Genomic DNA, 20,370 nt, shown 5'->3' on the forward strand with positions numbered 1-20,370 from the left:
AGAGACTGTGTCAGGGTTGCAATCCAGGCCTCCCTAGGTCTGTTTTCTACCCCTCCCCCCAACATTCCACTGAAACAACAGAAGTAGGAGAAGATCATTTTATTTGATATATGAGGAAAGCAGGACACAGAAAGGTTTAAAAAGTTGCCCAAGGTCACCTTGATACTGATCCTAAGTCTTTGTGAAACCTTAGTCACTATGTGGGACAGCCACTTCTCTACACTTCCCAAATTTTCTACAATTGAGCACACACAAAACCTAATTGTGCTTCCTGGTGGGCTAGGCTAGCGGCTCTAAGGGACATTTCCCAGGTATACCTCCTGGCTCCGGAATTTGCTCAACCCTGGCCATCTTCACCCTTGGGGACACATTGGGAATAGAAGTCCCTAAAGAGAGATATGTACGTGAGCTTCCTGCCCCCTCCGGGCCCACCGAGAGGCCTGCCATCTGCACACGAGCTGGAGGCTGGCTCTGGTCTGCAGTGACCGGGCTGAGGATTTCTGGGAGGCTGGGCTGTTCAGGGTTGGGCAGAGTTGGTTATATTTGAAGATAAGCTTGTCCTACACCCCCAGAACCTTTAGTCTTCCAGAACCTCCTGTCCTCTCTAAGAATGACCTGGCCGCAGCTACACTTGTCCCCATGCCCTCCCCTCTCACTACCACTCCCCCCCGCCCCCCAGGTCCAGGCCTCCTCTTTGAGAGCAGGGGTGGAGGGGTAAGTGTGGGGGACTCAAAGCCGTGCTGCTTAAGTCCACATCCCAGCTATGCTGCTTCCTAGTAACCTGGGCAGGTTACTTTAATCCCTGAAACGCTTGCCTGGTTTGAAAGGAAAGACAAGTCTGTGTTATAGACTCTGCTGTGAGGAAGAATAAATTTGCAGTTAAATGCAGTGCCTGGCACCATAAAGCTATTCCTCTGGTGTAACCTCCTGCACTTCCCTTCACACTCTGTGTCCAGTATTGTCCTAAATACAGTTGATGCTTGAACAACATGGGGGTTAGATGTGCCACCCTCATCCCCCACACAGTAAAAAATCCACATGTAACTTTCGACTCCCCCAAAAGCTTAACTCCTAATAACCTACTGTTGACCAGAAGCCTTATCAATAATAAAAATAGTTTGTATATTATATGCATTATATACTGTATTCTTAGAATAAAGTAAGCGATAGAAAAGAAAATCATAAGGAAAAGAAAATGCGCTTACAGTACTGTATATATTTATTGAAAACAATGTGCGAATAAGTGGCCCTGCGCAGTTCAAACTGTGTTGTTCAAGGACAACTATACCTACATACCCAAGTCCAGAGAAAATATGACGTGGCATCATCCCTAGAGGGGCTTACCTTGTGAAGGGCAAAAACACCTGCACATGTGAAACACAAAATTGGAAAGAAAAGTATACTTTTGCTGCATTCCTGTTAAATGCCAGAAAAAGAAAAAAGGTACTGTGTCTCGTTCCTTTTATGTAGGAAATGGCCCAGAATGGAGACACAGCGCAGTGCACAAAAGCTAGATGCTGGGGGGTGTGGGGCGTTCCTTCCAGTCCCTTCCTGTGATTCTTTTCTTTCAGCAACTTAAGTGACTTGAATCCTCCCCATCTCTGTCCCTTCAATGCTGCCCAGCAAGCTGGACTCTTCCATTGCCTGGCTACCAGGCAGGTGGTCCCAATGTGGGGGAAAAAGCTGCCCAACCTTAGAAGTTGGCCACGGACATCACTGCAGGAGGACAAATAAATATAGCACATCAAGAATTATTCATTTGGAGCCCAGCTTCTCCAACCTCTCCTTGCTGTGATTCACCAGATCGATGAAAGGCTCGGTAATTCAGTGTGTCAGGGAGGCTGTGAAGAGACCAGGTCCAGCCTCTCCTGCTACCTCCCTGTCCCCCCCATCCTATCCCTACCCCTCCAATCCACCCCCAACTGTCACGCAGGCCTCTGGTGGGATTTGCTCCTCCCTTGCCTGGGACATAAGTTACCACTGCCTGTTTCAAGAAAACCAATTAAGAAACGATAAATTGCTGTCGACTAGAAAGGTCACTGCACAGGCTATAAATATAGGCGTTTCTAAAGCACGAGTGGGAGAAGTCTGTAGCACGTTCCCTCCTCCACACCCACATCTTCCAGCTGAGGTTTTCCTTTGGCAAAAGGAGAGAACATCCCGCGGGGGGTCAAAAAGGCTCACTCTGCAGCGCCGTCTGGGTGCACCTGGGAATGCCGAGCCTCTGGCGGGATGGTGTGCCCCAGGCATCTCGCCAGACTCCTGTTTGGTTTTGGTTTTCTTCATAGCAATTACTCACAATGTATAAAAGGTATATGAGTTAAAGGTAAAAACCTGGAAAACATTGAAAAGCAAAATGGACAAATAATAGCATATGGTCCTACCCCTTACAAAAAAATCTGTTAGCATTTTAGAATATACTAGCCCAGTGGTCGGCAAACCGCGGCTCGCGAGCCACATGCGGCTCTTTGGCCCCTTGAGTGTGGCTTGACGTGAGAACCACTTCTTCAAAATAGACTCGCCCAGGCCAAAAACCGACTTCTGCACATGGGCCACGAAGTTTCAATTGCACTGTACGTGCGCGCCCGCACGTGGTATTTTGTGGAAGAGCCACACTCAAGGGGCCAAAGAGCCGCATGTGGCTCGCGAGCCGTGGTTTGCCAACCACTGTACTAGCATAATCTGCAAGAATTCCTACCATAGGGTCACTGACTTCCATACCTGTGCAGAGCCAGATAAAGCTGGGTATTGTGTGTGTGGAATTTCTCTCCGATGCTGTTATAAAACTGGACAATGAAGGTGAGAGACATGCCCAACGGAAAGGCTGATAGGGTCCTTCCTTGGGCCGTGTACAGCTTGGGTTGGCTGCTCATTCGCAGGTATGTCACTGGTGCTACCTGTGGGAGACACAGCCCACTGGTACAGAGAAGGATGCATTGGAGAGGAGTTGTGTCCCTATTCTGAGATTTATAATCAACTAGAGGCCCGATGCATGAAATTCATGCAAGAATAGGCCTTCCTTCCCTCCAGCACCCGGGACCCGGGCTTCCCTCACAGCCACAGCTTTGTCTGGAAGGTTGTCCGGAAGGACATCTGGTCTAATTAGCATATTATGCTTTTATCTATATATATAAAAGCCAAGCGACCGGACTGACCCGTCACTATGAGAACAACTGGCCTGATTGGGGCAGGTCCGCTGGACCCCACCCATGCACGAATTCATGCACCGGGCCTCTATCTATTATAGATTATTCCAGGCTTTTCCCCCCACTGGGCTGTATGTATACATATTTTTCTTTACAAAAACATGTTTAAAAACTATCATTTAGTAATGCTGTTTTGTAGTGTGGTTCCTCAGCGGTATTTATGTTAATACTAGAGGCCCAGCGCACAAAATTTGTGCACAAGTACAGTCCCTAGGCCTGGCCTGTGATCAGGGCCATCTTCCCCAGCTGCCCGCAGCCAGCCCCACCCCCACCGCCACCCACCCCCGGTTCCTCGTTCACCATCAGGTGATCGGTGCCTGACGGCCGGGGGAAGGGACCGAGAGGTCAGCTGTTCCTGCCCGCTCGCCGGCCCCGCCCTCGCAGTGGGTGGCCATCAGGCAATCGGAGCCTGCCAGCAGGAGAAAGAGACCAAGAGGTGGTCAGTGCGCCTCATAGTGACTGGCCCAGCAGTCGTTCTGGTCGTTCTGCCATTAGGGTCAATTTGCATATTACCCTTTTATTATATAGGATTATTTTCCCATAGTATTCTATAGGTACCATCATGTATTCAATTTTGCCCTTGCTGTTAAGCATGTTGATTGCTTCCCGACTGTCACTCATATGTAATGCTGCAGTGAACATTATTGACTTACAGTTTGCAGATAGCCGTAACTACTTCTTTTTTAAAATATATGTTCGTTGATTTCAGAGAGGAAGGGAGAGGGAGAGAGAGATAGAAACATCAGTGATGAGAGAGAATCATAAATCAGCTGCCTCCTGCACATTCCACACTGGGAATCAAGCCCGCAACCCAGGCATGTGCCCCAACTGGGAATTGAACCGTGACCTCCTGGTTCATAGGTCTATGTTCACCCATGCCAGCCGAGTGGTAACTACTTCTTTTGGATAAATATGTGAAGTGCATGTGATGGGTCCTTGATTTTTTAGACTGGTACATATTGACACATGGCTTTCTACAAAAGCGATTTTCAACCTATTTCATTTCCTGGCACACAAAAACTAATTATTAAAATTCTGTAGCATGCCAAAAATACGTTGTATCTTATGCTGATCTGGTTTTTTAAAAAAGGTATAATTTTGATTCATTCACACTGGACAGCTATTGTTGTGTTGGCTGGTGTGATTTTTTTTATTAACAATCTACGGAAAAAGAAATCATTGCCCCTAATTAATAGATAGGTATTCCATGTTTTAAAAATTCTGGCAGCAGACACTGGCTCTGGCTATTCGGGACTAGATCAGGGTCTTAGGGGCTAGGCATGGCTCTTCAGGTCAAGTGTCAGCCCTTTGGGACTAGATTGGGCTCTTAGGCCTTGGCTGGGCTTTTCCAGGCTAGGTCCGGGCCTGGGCATGCGGCTTCCACTCTTCCTGTCTGGGTTCGGTGCTTTGGGTCTGAACTTGGTTCTTGGGGACTAGGCTCCGCCCTTCAGGACTGGCATGGGCTCTCGTGGTCTGGCTAAAGCTGTTCGGATTCTGGGCTCCCATCTTCGGGGCTAGGCCTTGCCCTTCGGGACTGACATTGTTTATTCGAGACTAGATTGGGGTCTTAGGGGCAAGGCTAGGCTTTTTGGAACTAGTGTCAGCCCTTTGGGACTAGATTGGGCTCATAGTCCTTGGCTGGGCTATTCCAGGCTAAGTCCATTAAACAAAAAATTTTTGCAACACACTGGTTGAAAATCACTGTTCTAGAAGGTTTAACCTAGTTACACCTCACTAGTGTATGCTTGTGGCCATTTCCTTACTTCCTGAGACAAACTGACTACCAATTTAGTGGATTCATAAAAGCTGTCATGTTTTTCTAATCTAAACCACCACTTAGCACCTCCTCACACATCACGGAAGCTCCCAGAACCCCCAGGAGCTTAATCTGCAGTGGATGCTCCTTCCCCCCACCCTCAGCTAGGCTCTTCTGTCACCCTCAGGAGAGTGACAGAGACAGCACCAAGGTCCCAGGTCCCCCCAGGTAGATCTAGTACCAGGCACAGGTTAGTGAAGGGTCCCTGTCCAGGGCCCTCTCTCCAGGGCCCGGCAGAGGATGGGCTGGCTGGGAGAGCAGGGCACCTGTGCCCCACACTGGCATCCTGCCACCAGCTCTGCCTGCACACTGGCCACATGAGGCCTGCTGCCAGGAAAAGGGAGGGGGACCTCCCTAACCATCAGGAATATGGGAGGGTGAATTAGATAATGTCCATTAGGCGAACCTTGACATCCTTTGACTTAGAAACAGTATTATTAATAATGTTGGAAATGAGATTATTTCAGAAACATTTAGTGGTCATGAAATAAGTGGTATCAAACCCAAAGCAGAGTCTTCCAACTCCTTGGCAATCTCTTTAGCCCAGGCTCCTCTTAATTTGTGGTAAATACAGTAAGCTATGTATCAGCACTATTAGGCCTTTGAGCAAGGAGTGTTCACCCTAAACACATTTGTTCTTGAGACTTGCTTGATCTAAAGTGAACATAAATGACAGCTCAAGGTACCTGCAACCAGGTATTCATTCATTCATTCATTCATTCGGTGTTTGTAGAGCCGCTAGCATGTGTTGGTCCTGACCTGACACGTGCGATACAGAAATGAACGAGACCCAGCCCCTAACCTACATTCTTTTGGGTCTATAATCAAATAACTGCGTAGAGAGCAATGGTAATAGAAGATACATAGCACCTATTACAGGCCTGGGGTGGAATCAGGAAACGCTTCACAGAGGGGCTTTGCACAAGAAGTTGGAGGTGGTAACAGTGAAGTCTAAATATTCACTCGACAGAGCCCCTGAAGTGCCAGCCTTTACCCTGAGGGAGTTAGGGAGGGAGGGTGGGGAGGGGCCTGATGAGATGTGTTTTAGGGAACTTAGTCTGGGGGCAGCTTGAAGGGACTCGGCAGAGAAGAACTGGAGACAGGAGCCCACTGCAGGCCCAGGAGAGAGACCATGGGAGGCAGTGGTTGTCAGCCTGGTTGAGAGCAGTGCCCAAATCCAAGCCCCGTGGGAGCATTTAGCCCAGTGATGGCGAACCTATGACACGCGTGTCAGCACTGACACGCGTAACCATTTCTGATGACACGCGGCCGCATGCCGAGGATGAAACATTTGCTGCTCCTGAGGATAAAACATTTGCGACTAGAGTCTTGGAGTTAGTTTTTTCCTCAAAGTGACACACTACCCGAGTTATGCTCAGTTTTTTGGCGAAGTTTGACACACCAAGCTCAAAAGGTTGCCCATCACTGATTTAGCCACACAGCTCCCCACCTGCAGAGCTTCTGGTTCCATTGGTCGGGATGGTAACAAAGCTCCCAGATGGAGCTGGTGCCTGCTTGGGAACTCCTGGCCATGTGTCCTCCAGATCAGAGCTTCTAGAAGACAATGAATTAACCTACAGGCTCTGGAAGCTATAAAATGCTATGCAAATAAGAGTGATAGGTTTCTCAGGATTTTTCTCTGTAAAAGTCATTTTGTCAAATATCCCCAGATCACATCTCTCAATGTGTGTAATTGGTGGCAGGCCTGATCTTCCACTCCTAGTCCTCCAGCCTCTGACCAGTCAAGGCAGAGAATTCTTCTCCAGCTAAGGGAAACAAAAGGGAACCATTTTGAAGTGACTAATCTTCCCTCCTTCCCACCATCCACACACCAGTTCTTATATTTGGTAAATCCAAATATCCCTCTGGTTTTAAATAAGACTGTTACTCCCAGACTGCACTTTTTAACCATTCAGAGCCCATTTACCTCCTCTCAGAGGGGCTTCCTTGACCTCAGGGAAACCTGACCCTATTGCCTCCCTGTATGTGTCAAAGCCTGTGAAGACCAATACAGGCCTCAAGTCCTCCATCTGATTATCCAACCAGGAGGAAGTTTGCCTCGAGGTGCCCCTTAAAAGGGAAGGACAAAGAGTGTCCTGGAGCAGTCCTGCAATGACTAAAAACTCAATACTGTATTTGCAGAAGGATTTAAGTTGACAGAGTGCTGTCACATTATCTTTGTTTGGGCCACCCACCCACCCTAGGAGGAAGGTAAAGTCATTCAATAATGAAGTAATATCACCACCCACATTTTGCAGGATGAGAATACAAACTCAAAAGCAATTAAGAGCTCCGTCCAAGGTCACACAACTAATAAAGGGCACAGACCTCCAGAGAGCCTTGAACTTGAGCTTTATCTTGCAAGCAAACACCCAAGTCATCAGCTCAGATGGTAGGGGGAGAAGCTGGCTCAGCTAGTAGTCTGAAGGCCCAAGTTCAAGGCCCAACGCCAGCTCCTTTCCCAGGGTCCAGTGCCTCTGATATTGGGATTATGCCAGAGTTCTGGTAGGAAAACCACTGTTTTGGATGTCCTCTCGGCCATCTGTTACGGGATCATTGTTGTTGGGGTTCACCATCAATCTGCTCCCATCAGCTTCATCTCATCCATCTTGTGGCATCCTTGTCTGGTTTTGGTATTTGATAATGCTGGCCTCATAAAATGAGTGTGGAAGAGTTCCCTTCTATTGCATTTTTTGAAAGAGTTTGAGAAGGATTGGTATTCTTCTTTGAATGTTTGGTAGAATTCACCAGTGAAGCTGTCTGATCCTGGACTTTGTTGGGAGGATTTTTTTGTTTGTTTTTGTGTGTGTTTTTTAAAATACATTTTTATTGATTTAGAGAAGAAGGAAGTGGGTGAGAGAGAATCATTGATCAGCTGCCTCCTACACACCTTGCACTGGGGAATCGAGCCCGCAACTCAGGCATGTGCCCTGACCGGAATCAAACCCTGACCTCCTGGTTCATAGGTTGACACTTAACCACTGAGCCATGCTGGCCAGGCTGTTGGAGGTTTTCAATTACAGATTCAGTCTCCTTACTAGTAACTGATCTATTCAGATTTTGTATTTCATCATGATTCAGTCTTGGTAGGTTGTGTGTTTCTAGAAATTTCTCCATTTCTTCTAGATTGTCCAATTTGTTGGGATATAATTGTTGATAGTATACTCTTATGACCCTTTGTATTTCTGTGGTATCACTTGTAACATCTCCTCTTCCATTTTTTATTCCCTTATGAATGTGTTGAGAAATTTTGTGGACAGACACACGAGTAGAATTGCTGTTTTATGGGATATGTGTGAACTTAATGTGACCAAGTAGTACTGTCTTTCCCTCAACAGCTGCCCTAGCTATACCTTACTGGCAGTGCCTCTAAATCCCACATCTGTGTCAACACTTGGCGTTATCCAGCTCCTTCATTGTTGCCAGTCCTACCTATAGAGTGATAGCTCTTTCTGGTTTCAATTTGGGTTTTTCAGATTATTCTTGAGTTTGGACATCACTTCATTTTCTTGTTAGTTTCTGGGTTTCCTCTTTCATAAACCACCTGCCCATGGCCCATTATTATACTGAGGCTCTTTTTCCCCCCTTGATCATTTGCAAAGGTTCCTCATATCTCTGAGGCCCCTTCTCAAACTGCACAGGGCTCTTTAATGCTGCCGTTGCTCATCTGGGGCAAAGGAACCAATCTGACCACTGACTCCTCATACCTTCATCCTGGGGGTCGGGGCTTGGTAATGGCCATAGGTCCAGTCAAAGTAAAAGGAGCCCCTTCCTCCCATACCCTCTGCCAGGCTTGCCTGAGGCTTGCTGTCCAGGAAGACAGGTAACAAGGAAAAAAAATCTTTCTCTTTCCTGGTGCTGCTAACCTGCTGTGTCAATTTCATGAGCTAATAAATGATTGGAGAAGGCTTAATTGCATCAGAAGAAAATTGAGATCAGCCAGAGCTTATGCCCCACTCAATTAACCTCTGCTCCTAAGGGGGCCGGGCAGGGAGCAAGGGACAGCCATCATTAATTACATGTGCTGGTGCCAGCTGCGGCTGGCGTTTCCTCCCTGTGTTCACCCAGGCAGTGAGGTAGGTGACCCTGCCTCAGCGCAATGAAGTCACTGAGGGCAGGGACCCTTCAGAGAGAGCACAGACCCCGGCCTGCAGAGAGTGGGAAACCTACTTCCCAAGCCCTTTCAGGGCTTTTCATGTGCCCCAGCCTCCACTAGAAGAATGGCCTTTAAGGTCCCATCCTGACCTCTTTATTGGCTCCATCCCTCACAGGGACCCACGTACCTTTGGTTCTCTTCACACTCCCCTCCTCCTGCTACTCTCTGGCCCGTTCACCCCAAGGACGCAGAATCCAGTGCCAGTCTTGTTATGGGCAGCAGGCTCTGCAAGGTCACCCACCTTCCCTGAGCCTCCAGCCTGAAATCCTCCCAGAGACCTTTATCCCTACATCGTTTCCCAAAGGGCCAGATGGTAAGGCTCAGCCCTGTTATAAACACAGATTCTGGGCCCCTGCCTGGAGCTGCTATTTTAAGAAGTCTGGAGTCTCTGTTTTTTTAACACGTGGCTCAGGTGATTCTTACGATCAGCCAGTTTGAGAAACCCTGCTCTAGGAGACACCTTTAGTTCCTGGCGAAATACGTGTAGATCTTCCGGAAGGAGAGCAGCATCCTTAACGGCAGGGCCCTGGCTCCACTCCCAGTGCCTTTCCTGTTCTGTCTCTAAATGCTGTGTGTGGTTAAGCAAGTCACCTGTGTTCTCTGAGCTTGGTTTCTTCATCTAGAAAATAAAAATATTGATCCAATTCTCTTAGAGTATTTCCATTTCTATGGATCATTTTTCTATAAGTAATTGGCATGTTAAGCATATTGCATGGTTTGTCCTCAAAAAACAACTTTGATTTTTTTTCCCTCAAGCATCCTCTTATTTTTTAAAATATATTCTTATTGATTTCAGAGAGAAAGGGAGAGAGAGAGAGAAACATCAATGATGAAAGAGAATCATTGATTAGCTGCCTCCTGCACACCCCACACTGGGTATCGACCCCCAACCTGGGCATATGCCCTGACCAGGAATCTAACTGTGACCTCCTGGTTCATAGGTCAATGCTCAACCACTGAGCCATGCCGGCCAGGCCATCCCTTTACTGGGAGAAGTCTTCCCCTGACTTGAGATAAAAACTTGGGCCAGTCCCATTGCTTTTTCATTCACTCTTATAGTCTTAGAGGCCTGGTGCATGGATTTGTGCACCGGTGGGGTTCCTCAGCCTGGCTTGTGCCCTCTTACAATCCGGGACCCCTTGGGAATGTTGAATAGCCGATTTCGGCCCAATCCCTGCAGGCCCAATCCAGATAGGAGGGATCCCAATCCTATGCATTGAGCATCTGTCCCCGGGTGGTCAGTGTGCATCATAGCGACCAGTCGTTCGGTTGTTCGGTTGTTCGGTCGCTTAAGCTTTTATATATATAGATAGGCACTCCAAGTTACAGATGCCATATCAACTCAGAAATTAAATCAAAATGAGTAGTAATCAAAGCACTCCTACTCTGCTCTAGCTGGTTTGGCTCAGTGGATAGAGTGTTGGCCTGCAGACTGAGGGGTCCCAGGTTCAATTCTGGTGAAGGGCACATGCCTGGGTTGCGACTTGATCCCCATTAGGGGGCATGCAAGAGGCTGCCAATCAATAATTCTCTCTCATCATTGATGTTTCTATCCCTCTCCCTTCCTCTCTGAAATCAATATATATATATATATTTTAATCCACTCCTAATTTGACAGCGTTAGGCTTCTTCTTTCCTCCAGTTTGGATCTGCTTAGTGTGGAAGCAGGTGGGGTGGCAGGCCATGTCCATCTGCTATCTATACTCCCTGACTCTTACACCCCAACCCCAAGCTAAATGCCAGAATTGAAATGGAAATTATTAGAGACCAGGAAGATGCTTCAAGATGGCTCTTGCTTTTGTGAATGTTCTTGTGGGCCCTTTTGAGGTTCCCTGCTGGGCCCCCCTCTTCTGTAGTTCCCTTACCCCAGGTGTCCCTTACAACTTGCCCAGCACCTGGGCCTCTGGAGGTCACCTCCAGCAGCTGGGGTCTTCTCAGGCCTCCAGGTGGCACTGTTGGACAGGACTCAATACGGCCACCCAGGCCAGCTCCACAGCCCTCCTCCCTTGGGGCCTGGAGTGAGGGATTCATGGCTCAGCTACAATTCTTGCCAAGGAAATCTTCCTCACCAAGTTTTTGACCCATTTGTATTTTACAAAGTGGAGGGAAGGGTTCATGGATCCTGAAACAGATGTTCTGACCTTCCCATGTGCAGTCTCTTGCACATAACCCGGGAAGAGGACCCGTCCCAAACTCACAACTCAATCAAAACTTAGGGAGGAAGAGTCCTGCTCTGGCATCCAGCTCCATATGACTTCCATTTTAATGAGATGTGAGAACATCTTGGGAAAAGAAAACCTGAGTACCGGTACACCCAAGGCAAGGGCTGGTGACAGTATTAAAGCCTAGATCTAGAAGGGAGGTGAAGGTAGGGATGGGGCAACTCTGTAGGTGACCATCTGTCTTCTCCCGGAGCCCTGCTCCTGACCTGCTCTGTCCCCAAAGAAGGCGGCTTTGCCAATCCTGTTAATGGTTGGGTTCCTTATCAAACACACACCCAGTGGGACCGGCCCTGCTTAGGTCGGTGAGCAGGATGGGGCATCACCACCAGAGAGTGTCCTTCTTCTCCCACACCCCATTCCCAGTGTAAGGCTCATACTCCTTCTAAACAATGTTGAGAGGATATTTAAAATTTTTTGGTTTGAAGGAACCCCCACTAATTAGCCTACACTGCGTTTCTAAATGTTTCCGTTGGATCCTGCCTCCTCCATCCTCCGTGAGCACGTCAGAATGATGATCTTGTTATCACATAATGATCTTGTCATCTTGTGGGACTTGTTCACCCAACTGTCCAGTGGCTACGCTGGCCTGAGAGGTGTCGGGATGTCACAGAAAGGGAAAGGAGTGTGCAGCTTATGGGAATGTGGACAGGCCCAGAGGAGAATGGAGGAGAGAATGGGAAAGAGGGATGCAGGGCCATTGAGAAAGGTATCATCCGTGCAGGAAACAAGGACACCTCACCAGCAGACAGGTCAGCATTCTCCAGGGAAGCATGAGACAGAACTCTCTTCACCCGCTGAGCCTCACTTCCAAGAACAGGCAGAGACTCCTGCCAGCGCCTTGCTGCTGCTCTCGGCAGAGGGTTCTGGACAGTGGCACTGAGATAGAATGTGGCCTCGGGTTCTCAGGTCGGGGACCTCAGAAACCAAGGCAGCTGCAGAGGTCAAGAAGGAAGCCGTTTTGGGGACATCCACTCCAGAGTCTTGGGGTCACAACCTGGTGCCAGAGGGAGCCTGTCTATCCCTTCGGCCTTCCCTCTAGTTCTCACTGACCTCCCCCTCTCTTCTCTGGCAGGGACTGATGCCCTTGGCCATGACGCAGCCCCAACCACTGTCTGCTCAGGCTCAGCCTGTTTGACTGAGTCATCGCTGCCCCAGGTGTTTCAGGTAAGTGTGAGGCTCAAGCCAACCCTCTCCCCCAAAAAACAAGGTGTGAGGAGTGTTAGTGGGGAGGGAGCTCCAATGAGTCCTGGTCACAGAGGACAGCCTCGGAATATTTAGTTGACAACAGGTTTGTCCTTTTTGGCTGCCCTCAGCCCCTGAGTTGGCCCCCACTGAGTCCATTCTGTCCAGATCTGTGAGGCCCTGGGAGGAAACATGGGGACCTCTTTCTCCTGTCCTCAGGAGGAGGCTGGTATGATGGAAACTCCACAGCAAGGATCCTTGGGTCCTAACTGAGACTCTTGTTGTTGTATGACCGGGCAAGTCATTAAATGACCTGGGCTCCCCTCGTGTGTGGATTTTTTGTACAGTCCAAAAGAGGTGTGAGGTCTCTTTTGCTCCACAGCAGACTACCACAAACTGAGCAGCTTAAAACAACACATATTGATGATCTCACAGCTCCTGTGGGTTACGACTCCAGGCGTGGCTCGCTGGTCCACTGCTTCAGGGTCTGACATGAGGCTGCATTCAAGGTGTCCACTGGGGCTACATTTTCATTTGAAGGCTCAACTGGGGAAGGATCCACTTCCACTCTGACTTATGTGATTATTTAGTTCCTTTTGGGCCATTGGCTTGAGGGCCTCCATTCCTTCTGTCCAGTGGACTGAAGGACAGAAGAATCTTCAGTTCCTTGTCACATGGGCCTCCTCAGCATGGCAACTTACTGTGTCAAAACCAGCAAGGGAAAAAGTTGGCCAGCAAGAAGGGGAAGTCGGAATCTTATATAATCTATCCACAGAAGTGACATTCCATCACCTTACTGGATTGTGTTGGGTGGAAGAGGTCACAGGTCACACCTAGCCTGAAGGGGAGGGGGGTACACAGGACATGGGGCTCATTTGGGGCCTTAGAGCCTGCCCATCATAGGAGGGGATACAAATGAAAGCATGTTGTAAACTGTAGAGTGCTATTTAGATGTACTGAGTTATTGTTATCATTTGCATATAGTTACAAGAGGAAATTAGCCCATCTGAAGTAATAGAGAGCCACTGGATGTGGGAATTTAAATGCTCAATTGTACCATTAGCTCTGGGGCCTCGCTAGCTCACTGCAAGCCTTCTTGGTTTATGATTGTAAGGCCAGACTTAGGCAGTCACAAAATGTCTAGGTCTTCCTTTCCCCCACAACTAAGGATCTTTTAGTTTACAAGGGGCCCTCGCAGACATGAATCTTACTTTTTGCTCAGAATCATACCTGTAAACTGAGTTTTTGGTTAATTTCTCTTTTACAAGTGAGAAAGGTGATCAGTTTCCAAGCTGGGGTGGTTGGTAAGTGGTAAAATTGGGTCTTGAATGGGCTTTCACACCCATGACTGCTTTCATTGCCTTCTTCTCCCTTCCACCCCCAACCATTTCTGGGCCATTTCTGCTCTACAGCCTTCAAGGTACTGAAAGAAGGGAGGCCAGGCATGGAGGGCACTGTTCTCATAAGGCATCACAATCCCCTGTCTCCTAACAGGCTGGGCACACCCCAGGGGACTAGGCCAGAACTTTCAGCAGAGTGGGTCACTGCTGCCTCCCCCAACTTCAGTTCACTCCATGGGCCTGTGTCTCTTAAGCAGCCCTCAGTGGTACATAAAGGTGAAGGTACATAAATCCTCCCTAGGCTGAGCTTCATCCCACATCAAATGTCCAGGGAACCCTTGAAGCATGGCCCACCATGTCACCCGGACAAAGTCATATTTGTCTTGAACCACATCTCCATATAGGATGTGAGCTGAGACATGCAACTTGCTGCCCCCTGGTGGTTGATCAGAGTCATAACTGCCAGAAATACTATACCAGATGAGTTGCTGTGTATAATGCTGCAGGGAGACACAAAGCAATATAAAGCACAACTCCTAATCCCAAAGGACTCATAATTTAGTAGAGGAGTCAAGATGTTCGCACATGGATGTTGATAAGCGTCCTACCAAGTCAGGGTTTGAAAAGTGGCACACAGAAAGGCATTGTGAGGAGCACAGAAAGAGAGCACCATGGTGGGGCAGTCAGGGAGGCTTCCTAGAGCCTCAAAATACGAGCAGGACTTAAATAGATGGAGAAAGTGAGGTCATGCACTCCCCTCCCGAAAGCCCTTTGGGAACCTGATCATCTCCGAGAGTTAAATCCCTCGCCTGGCTTACAGCCTGTCCAGCTTCGTGCCTCCCCCAACCCCCACCCCTCCCCAATCCAGGCTTTCCAGGTTCCTTACAGGTCCTGGAGCACCTCCTGCCCTCTCCACATGTCTACTGGACAAGCTCCTACTCAGCTTTTAGGATTCTGCTCATGCTTACACCTTCCTTGTAACCTTTGCCCGAGGACTTCGTGGCCCCTCCTCTGTGTTCCCCCAGCCCTTGGTCTGTGTGTCTCTTCTCGTGTGTCTTACACCAGATCATAAGGCATGTTCAGTGTCTTGTCATCACCAGGCTATAAACACCATATTGGAAGCTACGTTAAGTGTCATTTCATCCCCAGGCTTTAAGCTTCTTAAGAATGAGGCCTGTGTGATGGGCAGAGGATTTGTGTAGGGAGGACCCTGCTGGGGGGCGGGGGGCATATGAATTGGTGGTGAGCATGCAGGGATGTGGGGCAGGACAAAGCTTTTGAAGTTTGGTCTAAAAGTCCCTGCCCAGGTAAACACACCCTGCAGGCAGTGTGATGCTGGGAAGGCTCTGGAGGAAGAGAAGGGCATTGGGGCATGATGAAAGGCTAAAGTGTGGGTGGCTGCTCAGAGACAAACTAGTGAAATCGATCAGGAAGCCACTGCACCAGGGCAGGCATGACATGCAAAGTGTCTTCACTGATGAACAACAGAAGACTAGGGGAGCCGTAGAAGAATTTGAGGATTTGAATGTCTGGGCAACTAGGACAACATGCTGAAGCCTTGTCAAACTCTACTATGCAAAGTAACCACCTGGGACCTCGTTACAATGCAGATTCTGCCTCATGAGGCCTGGGGTGGGGCCTGAGATGCTGCGTTGCTAACTGGCCCCCAGCGGCTGCCCATGCCGTGGCCCACAGCCCTCACTGTGAGCAGGCTGAGTGGATTAGAAGTAGGGCTGGGTACATGCTGTGCTCCAGGAGCACATGGGGAGGAGCAGATGTCTTGGGTGAAGAAAAGGTGCCCCTTCCTCCACTTGAACACAGCACGGTGGTGCGTGGCTTCTGGAGCAGAATGCAATGTGTGGCCCCGCCCCCACTTGCCCCTTGAGTAACGAACAACCTGCCAGGGCCTTATAGCAGCTCTGGGAACCACTGGCAGACAGAAGTCGGAAGGGGGACCCATGCGGGTGATGGCTTAGCCTGAGTTCGAGCTGCCGGTGGGACATCCAAGGGGGATGTCTGTCCACTAGCAGTAGGAGACAGAGCTGGAGACCCAGCCTTGGGACCTGTAGGCTTCTTGTTGATCGATGGAGCACACAGTGAGGGAAGCAGGAGGAAGTGAGGTGGAGCTCAGGGACCAGTCTAACCCGTGGGGCCTTCTTCAGGGGTAACACTCGTCTTCCAACATCTCTGTCCCTCTTATTGTCTTGCAGGTCACCGTTCCCTTACTGAACGTAAGTGCTCACGGTCATTCTTCCATCCTCAAGACGCCAAGGCTCCTCCCACCCTCCTGCTCTGTTGGCAAAACCAGTCTTGGTCCCCATGAGCCCGGGACTGGAAATCCCATTCCGTGTCCTGCAGGGGGAGTCGGCTTGAGGGCAGACAGCCTCCCATCGAGCTGGCCTCTGTCCCCTGAACCCACATTAGCCAGGACCGTCTCCCCAGCCTTGCCACAGCCTTCCCGGAGCCAGAAGGCCACCTACCTGCTTCCTCTAGGCTCACCTGGCCCTTGTCTTCCACAGAGTTGGAAAGAGAGGAGAGATTCCCCCCAAAAGGAGTGTGGGTTTGCGCCAGGGCAGAATTGGGGAGAATGTTTGAGATTCAGACCCTGTCCTCTCCACCTGGACCAAGGGCTCAGAGACCACTGGTGTCTGGACTCCGGAGGGCAGTGACTGAGAGAATAGCCGTTGGGGTGAACCATGCTGGGTGGGATCTCAGCTAAACCAAAGCCTGGTTCATCCCCTGGGAAACAGATAATGAAGAACTAGCCCAGCCCTAGCAGTTTTGGCTCAGTGGATAGAGCATCGGCCTGTGGACCAAAGGGTTCCATTCTGATCAAGGTTAGTTGTGGCTCCTCCCTGGGCTGGGCCCTGGTCGGGGCTTGCTGGAGGCAGCCAACCGACGTGGTTCCCTCACACTGAAGTTCCTCTCTGTCCTTCCCTCTCTCTTCCACTCTCCCTAAAAGTCAGTGGGAAAATATCCTCGGGTGAGGAGTAACAAAACAAGAAAGAACTAGCCCAAAGATTGCGTGGAGGATTGACTGAGATAACCAGGGGAGTGCTTAGGGCACTGCGAGCAGAAACTGTTTTCCTGTGTGTCTTGGACACAGGGTGGGGGAGGGGTATAGTTTAAGTTTAAGAGGGTGTGCGGACAGGAGACAGGAGAAGGAAAAGAGAATTAAAGGAGTTGAAACTGGGTAGAAACAGGAAGCAGAATTATGCCTCAGGTAGCATTCGGCCTCCTCTCTGTCCTCCCTCAGCTGTAAGCCCCTGTGCGAGGCTGTCGCCCTGTCTTCGGAAGCCTCAGGTGTCCCCGGGCTCGGGGGGGTGGGGGGGGGGTGGGATCTGTGGAGGGGCCTCCCTGGCTCCAGCTGTGCAGGAAGTTCCCGGAGGCTCCCTGCTCCTGGCGGCTGCCCTCACCTGCCCACGCATCTCTCCGCAGAGTTGGATGGGGCATCGGGCGGATGACAGCGGGAACAGTTGTGATCACTGGCGGAATCCTAGCTGCGGTCATCCTCCTCTCCATCATCGCAGTCCTGTGCTACTGTAGGCTCCAGGTCAGTTCCGGGCCCTGGGCTGAGACGTCGGGAGTGGTGGGAAGGGCGCCATCTGGGGGGACCCTGCCAGCTGCTGCCAGCCGCCCCAGCCCTGTCCTCAGTACGGTTGTATGCCCTCCCTCTGCCTCCCCAGCCACGGCCTGGAGTTAATACACTAGGAGTAGGGGAAGGGAAAGGGAAAGGCTGGGCATCTCTACCTGTGGAAGGTGGTCTCGGGTTGAGTCGATCAGCAGTGGAGCAGGGGCACGGTTGCCTGTGCCACTCAGGGGGGCCCTCCGCTCTCCCCTCAGTATTACTGCTGCAAGAGGAGCGGAGAGGAGGATGCAGAGGAGGAGGAGGAGGAGCACGACCTGCCCACACCCTCCAGAGGCCCCCCCTGCAATGCCTGCAGCGCCCAAGCCCTGGACGGCAGAGGCAGCCTGGCGCCCATCACCAGTGAGCCCTGCGGCCCGCCGGCTGGGGTGGCAGCCGGCCACTGCGCCACCTGCTCCCCATACAGCTCCCCCTTTTACATACGGACAGCCGACATGGTGCCCAACGGGGGCGGAAGCGAGAGGTTCTCCTTCGCTCCCACATATTACAAGGAGGGAGGACTCCCGTCCCTCCAGCTGGCAGCACCCCAGAGTTACCCGGTGACGTGGCCAGGCTCTGGGCGTGAGCCTTTCACTAATCCAAGGGCTATTAGTACAGAAGTGTGACCCCTCTCACCCCGAACCCCCCACACACACACACACACCAACACGCTGTTCCACCAGGGGCACTGGACCCGCGGCCGCCTCCCAACCTCCCAACACCCTGCAGGACTGTCCGTTTCCTGGGCTTTTCTTGCCCCGCAGTGGGAGGCTCCCCGGATTGAAGCCGTTGGGTGCTTTGACGGCAGCTGTGCCGGGTTCTCTGTTGGGACGTTCCTCGGGCCAACTCCAGCACCCCCAGGCCCTCTCATTCCCCACCCCCACCCCCGGCTTTGCCAGTCTTGTGAGAGGAAGGAAAGCTGTGCAAAGGTCTGGAGGCCTCCAGCATCCTTGTGGGGTGAAAGAAGAAGGGGGACCCAGGGCAGGGGGCCAGGGCCCGGTAAAACCGCACAATCTGAGAAGGAAGAGGATGGTGTTAAAGGGGCTGCTTCAGGACTTGCTAAAACAAATCCAAAAGCCAGTTCACAACTTAGTTTTGTCCTCTTGGTTGTCATAGAGACTGCAAAGCCTGCAACTGCTCAAATATTGATTCCTGACCACAGCACAGCTGTGGCTGCACCCTTGCTTGTGGGACACGTTGAGTTGGCTTTAACGGCATCCGGTTGTTGAGAGGAACGCACCCAAAAGCGACGTCTAACCTTGCCTCCCCCACATCCTTTCTTTGCTGCCCCGCTGAGAACCTTTTTCAAGAGTTGTTACTAGAATTCGAGTAGCTTAGCCGGTGAGGTCCTGCTGACGGTCTCTGGGGCCGTGGTTCCCCCACCCCAGAGGTGTGTGTGGGTACAGTCCCGCGAGGGCGTGTGCGTTCTCTGGTGTGTGCACACACACCTGTCACCACCAGCACCGGGCTTTGCTGCCTCCAGGAGCCGCAGAGTGGGAGGGTCTCGGATGTAGCAACTAGAAGGGAAAATCCGACCCGCAGACAGCATGAGCAGAGGGTGCTCAAGGTGACCAGTCCCCTCAGCAGTGAGGTGGCTGCTCCAGGGAGGGGCCGAGGCGCCTCCCGTGGGATGCTGCTGCCCTGTCAGCCCCTCTACTCTGTCATTCAGCCCCGGCGCTGTAGAGCCAGACCCCTGGTTCCACCAGGGACAGCGCCTGAGGACCAGAGGGATCTGACGTAGCAACTGGATTCTGCTTGCTGCCCTCCCTCTGCTGCCTGACCCCCAGTCTCCGGGTGAGGGCCTTCTCATGGCTGTCTCACTCTCCCCAAGTCCAACTCCCACTTTCCACTTCCAACTCGGCCTTGGCCTTACACCGTCTAGTGAGTGCATCCGATGAGTTTTCCAGTTGCCTCTGCAGTAAGGAGTGGCTGCACCCCTCTGAAGGGCATAACTAACCCCCACCCACTCCAGAACCACGGAATGCTGCAGAGGGTGGGGCAGGAAAGGAGCTGGCCCCTCTGCTGAAATACTGATTTTGTATTTGAGAAAGGGCGGGGTGCAGCCAGGAAGGGGAAGGGAGGGGAATTCACCACACCTTTGCATCACCGTTCAGGCTCGGGGCACCCTGCATCTCAATCTGTAAGGCTCACTGGGTTGAGAACCAGAGGACCTCAGTCGAGCCACACCTTGGTCACTCATTAGCTCCAGAACCAGTCACCTATCTTCTCTGAGACCCCATTTCCTCAGGGGACTGAGACTTGCCCAGATGACTCCAAGGGCCCTTTGAGGACTGCCTGCAAACGTCTGCCAGCCAGCCACGCTCTCGCCCCAGTCCTGGCAGGAGCTGGACACACTTGCCAGCTGCCTGATCCTGGGTGCAGGGACGCGTGCTGAGGGGTGAAAGACCACAGTCAGACACGGGGTTAGCAGGCAAAGCAATTCCAATTATGTGTGAAAAGCACACGTTTGACTCTCCCATGAGTGACCTCACACGGTACCATTTCTCTTAGACCAGGAGGCAGCCGAGGTGGGTGTAATGAGACCTGTCTGAGCCCAGAGGGACCGGCTTAGGACAGCAGCTTTAACATACCCCACGCCACCGCCAGCCCGCACCGGGTCCAGTGCGCCCCCTTGACATGAGTAGCTGGGCCTGGCAGCCCTGGCCGCATCCTGACCGCCAGCCCAGTGCCTTGCTGCCCTGGAATTCCACAGCCAATCACCCTGAGCAAGGGCTGTCCCTCCCCCCCCCCAAAAAAACAGTGTCATCTTCCCTCCTGCCTTCTCAGAAATCAAGACAACCTGGTCAATGGTCCCCGCTTCTT

At 51.1% G+C, this 20,370-nt stretch overlaps 1 protein-coding gene across 1 annotated transcript; it reads left to right on the top strand.

Annotated features, from left to right (window-relative positions):
• Positions 1-16,142: 16,142 nt before the first annotated feature.
• Positions 16,143-18,173, top strand: FAM163A (family with sequence similarity 163 member A). Its single transcript, XM_008145903.3, has 3 exons — positions 16,143-16,153; positions 17,361-17,475; positions 17,766-18,173. Exons 2-3 carry the CDS (start codon positions 17,383-17,385, stop codon positions 18,171-18,173), a joined length of 501 nt encoding a protein of 166 aa, XP_008144125.1. The 5' UTR covers positions 16,143-16,153; positions 17,361-17,382.
• Positions 18,174-20,370: the final 2,197 nt, after the last annotated feature.

This window comes from Eptesicus fuscus, chromosome 22 (genome assembly GCF_027574615.1).
Source record: "Eptesicus fuscus isolate TK198812 chromosome 22, DD_ASM_mEF_20220401, whole genome shotgun sequence".
NCBI lineage: Eukaryota > Metazoa > Chordata > Mammalia > Chiroptera > Vespertilionidae > Eptesicus > Eptesicus fuscus.

Bases quoted from the DNA above. Each gene is read 5' to 3' on its own strand.
- FAM163A (XM_008145903.3), top strand. From the start codon at position 17,383: ATGACAGCGGGAACAGTTGTGATCACTGGCGGAATCCTAGCTGCGGTC. The intron at 17,476-17,765 runs GTCAGTTCCGGG...CTCTCCCCTCAG, and splicing joins TGTGCTACTGTAGGCTCCAG to TATTACTGCTGCAAGAGGAG.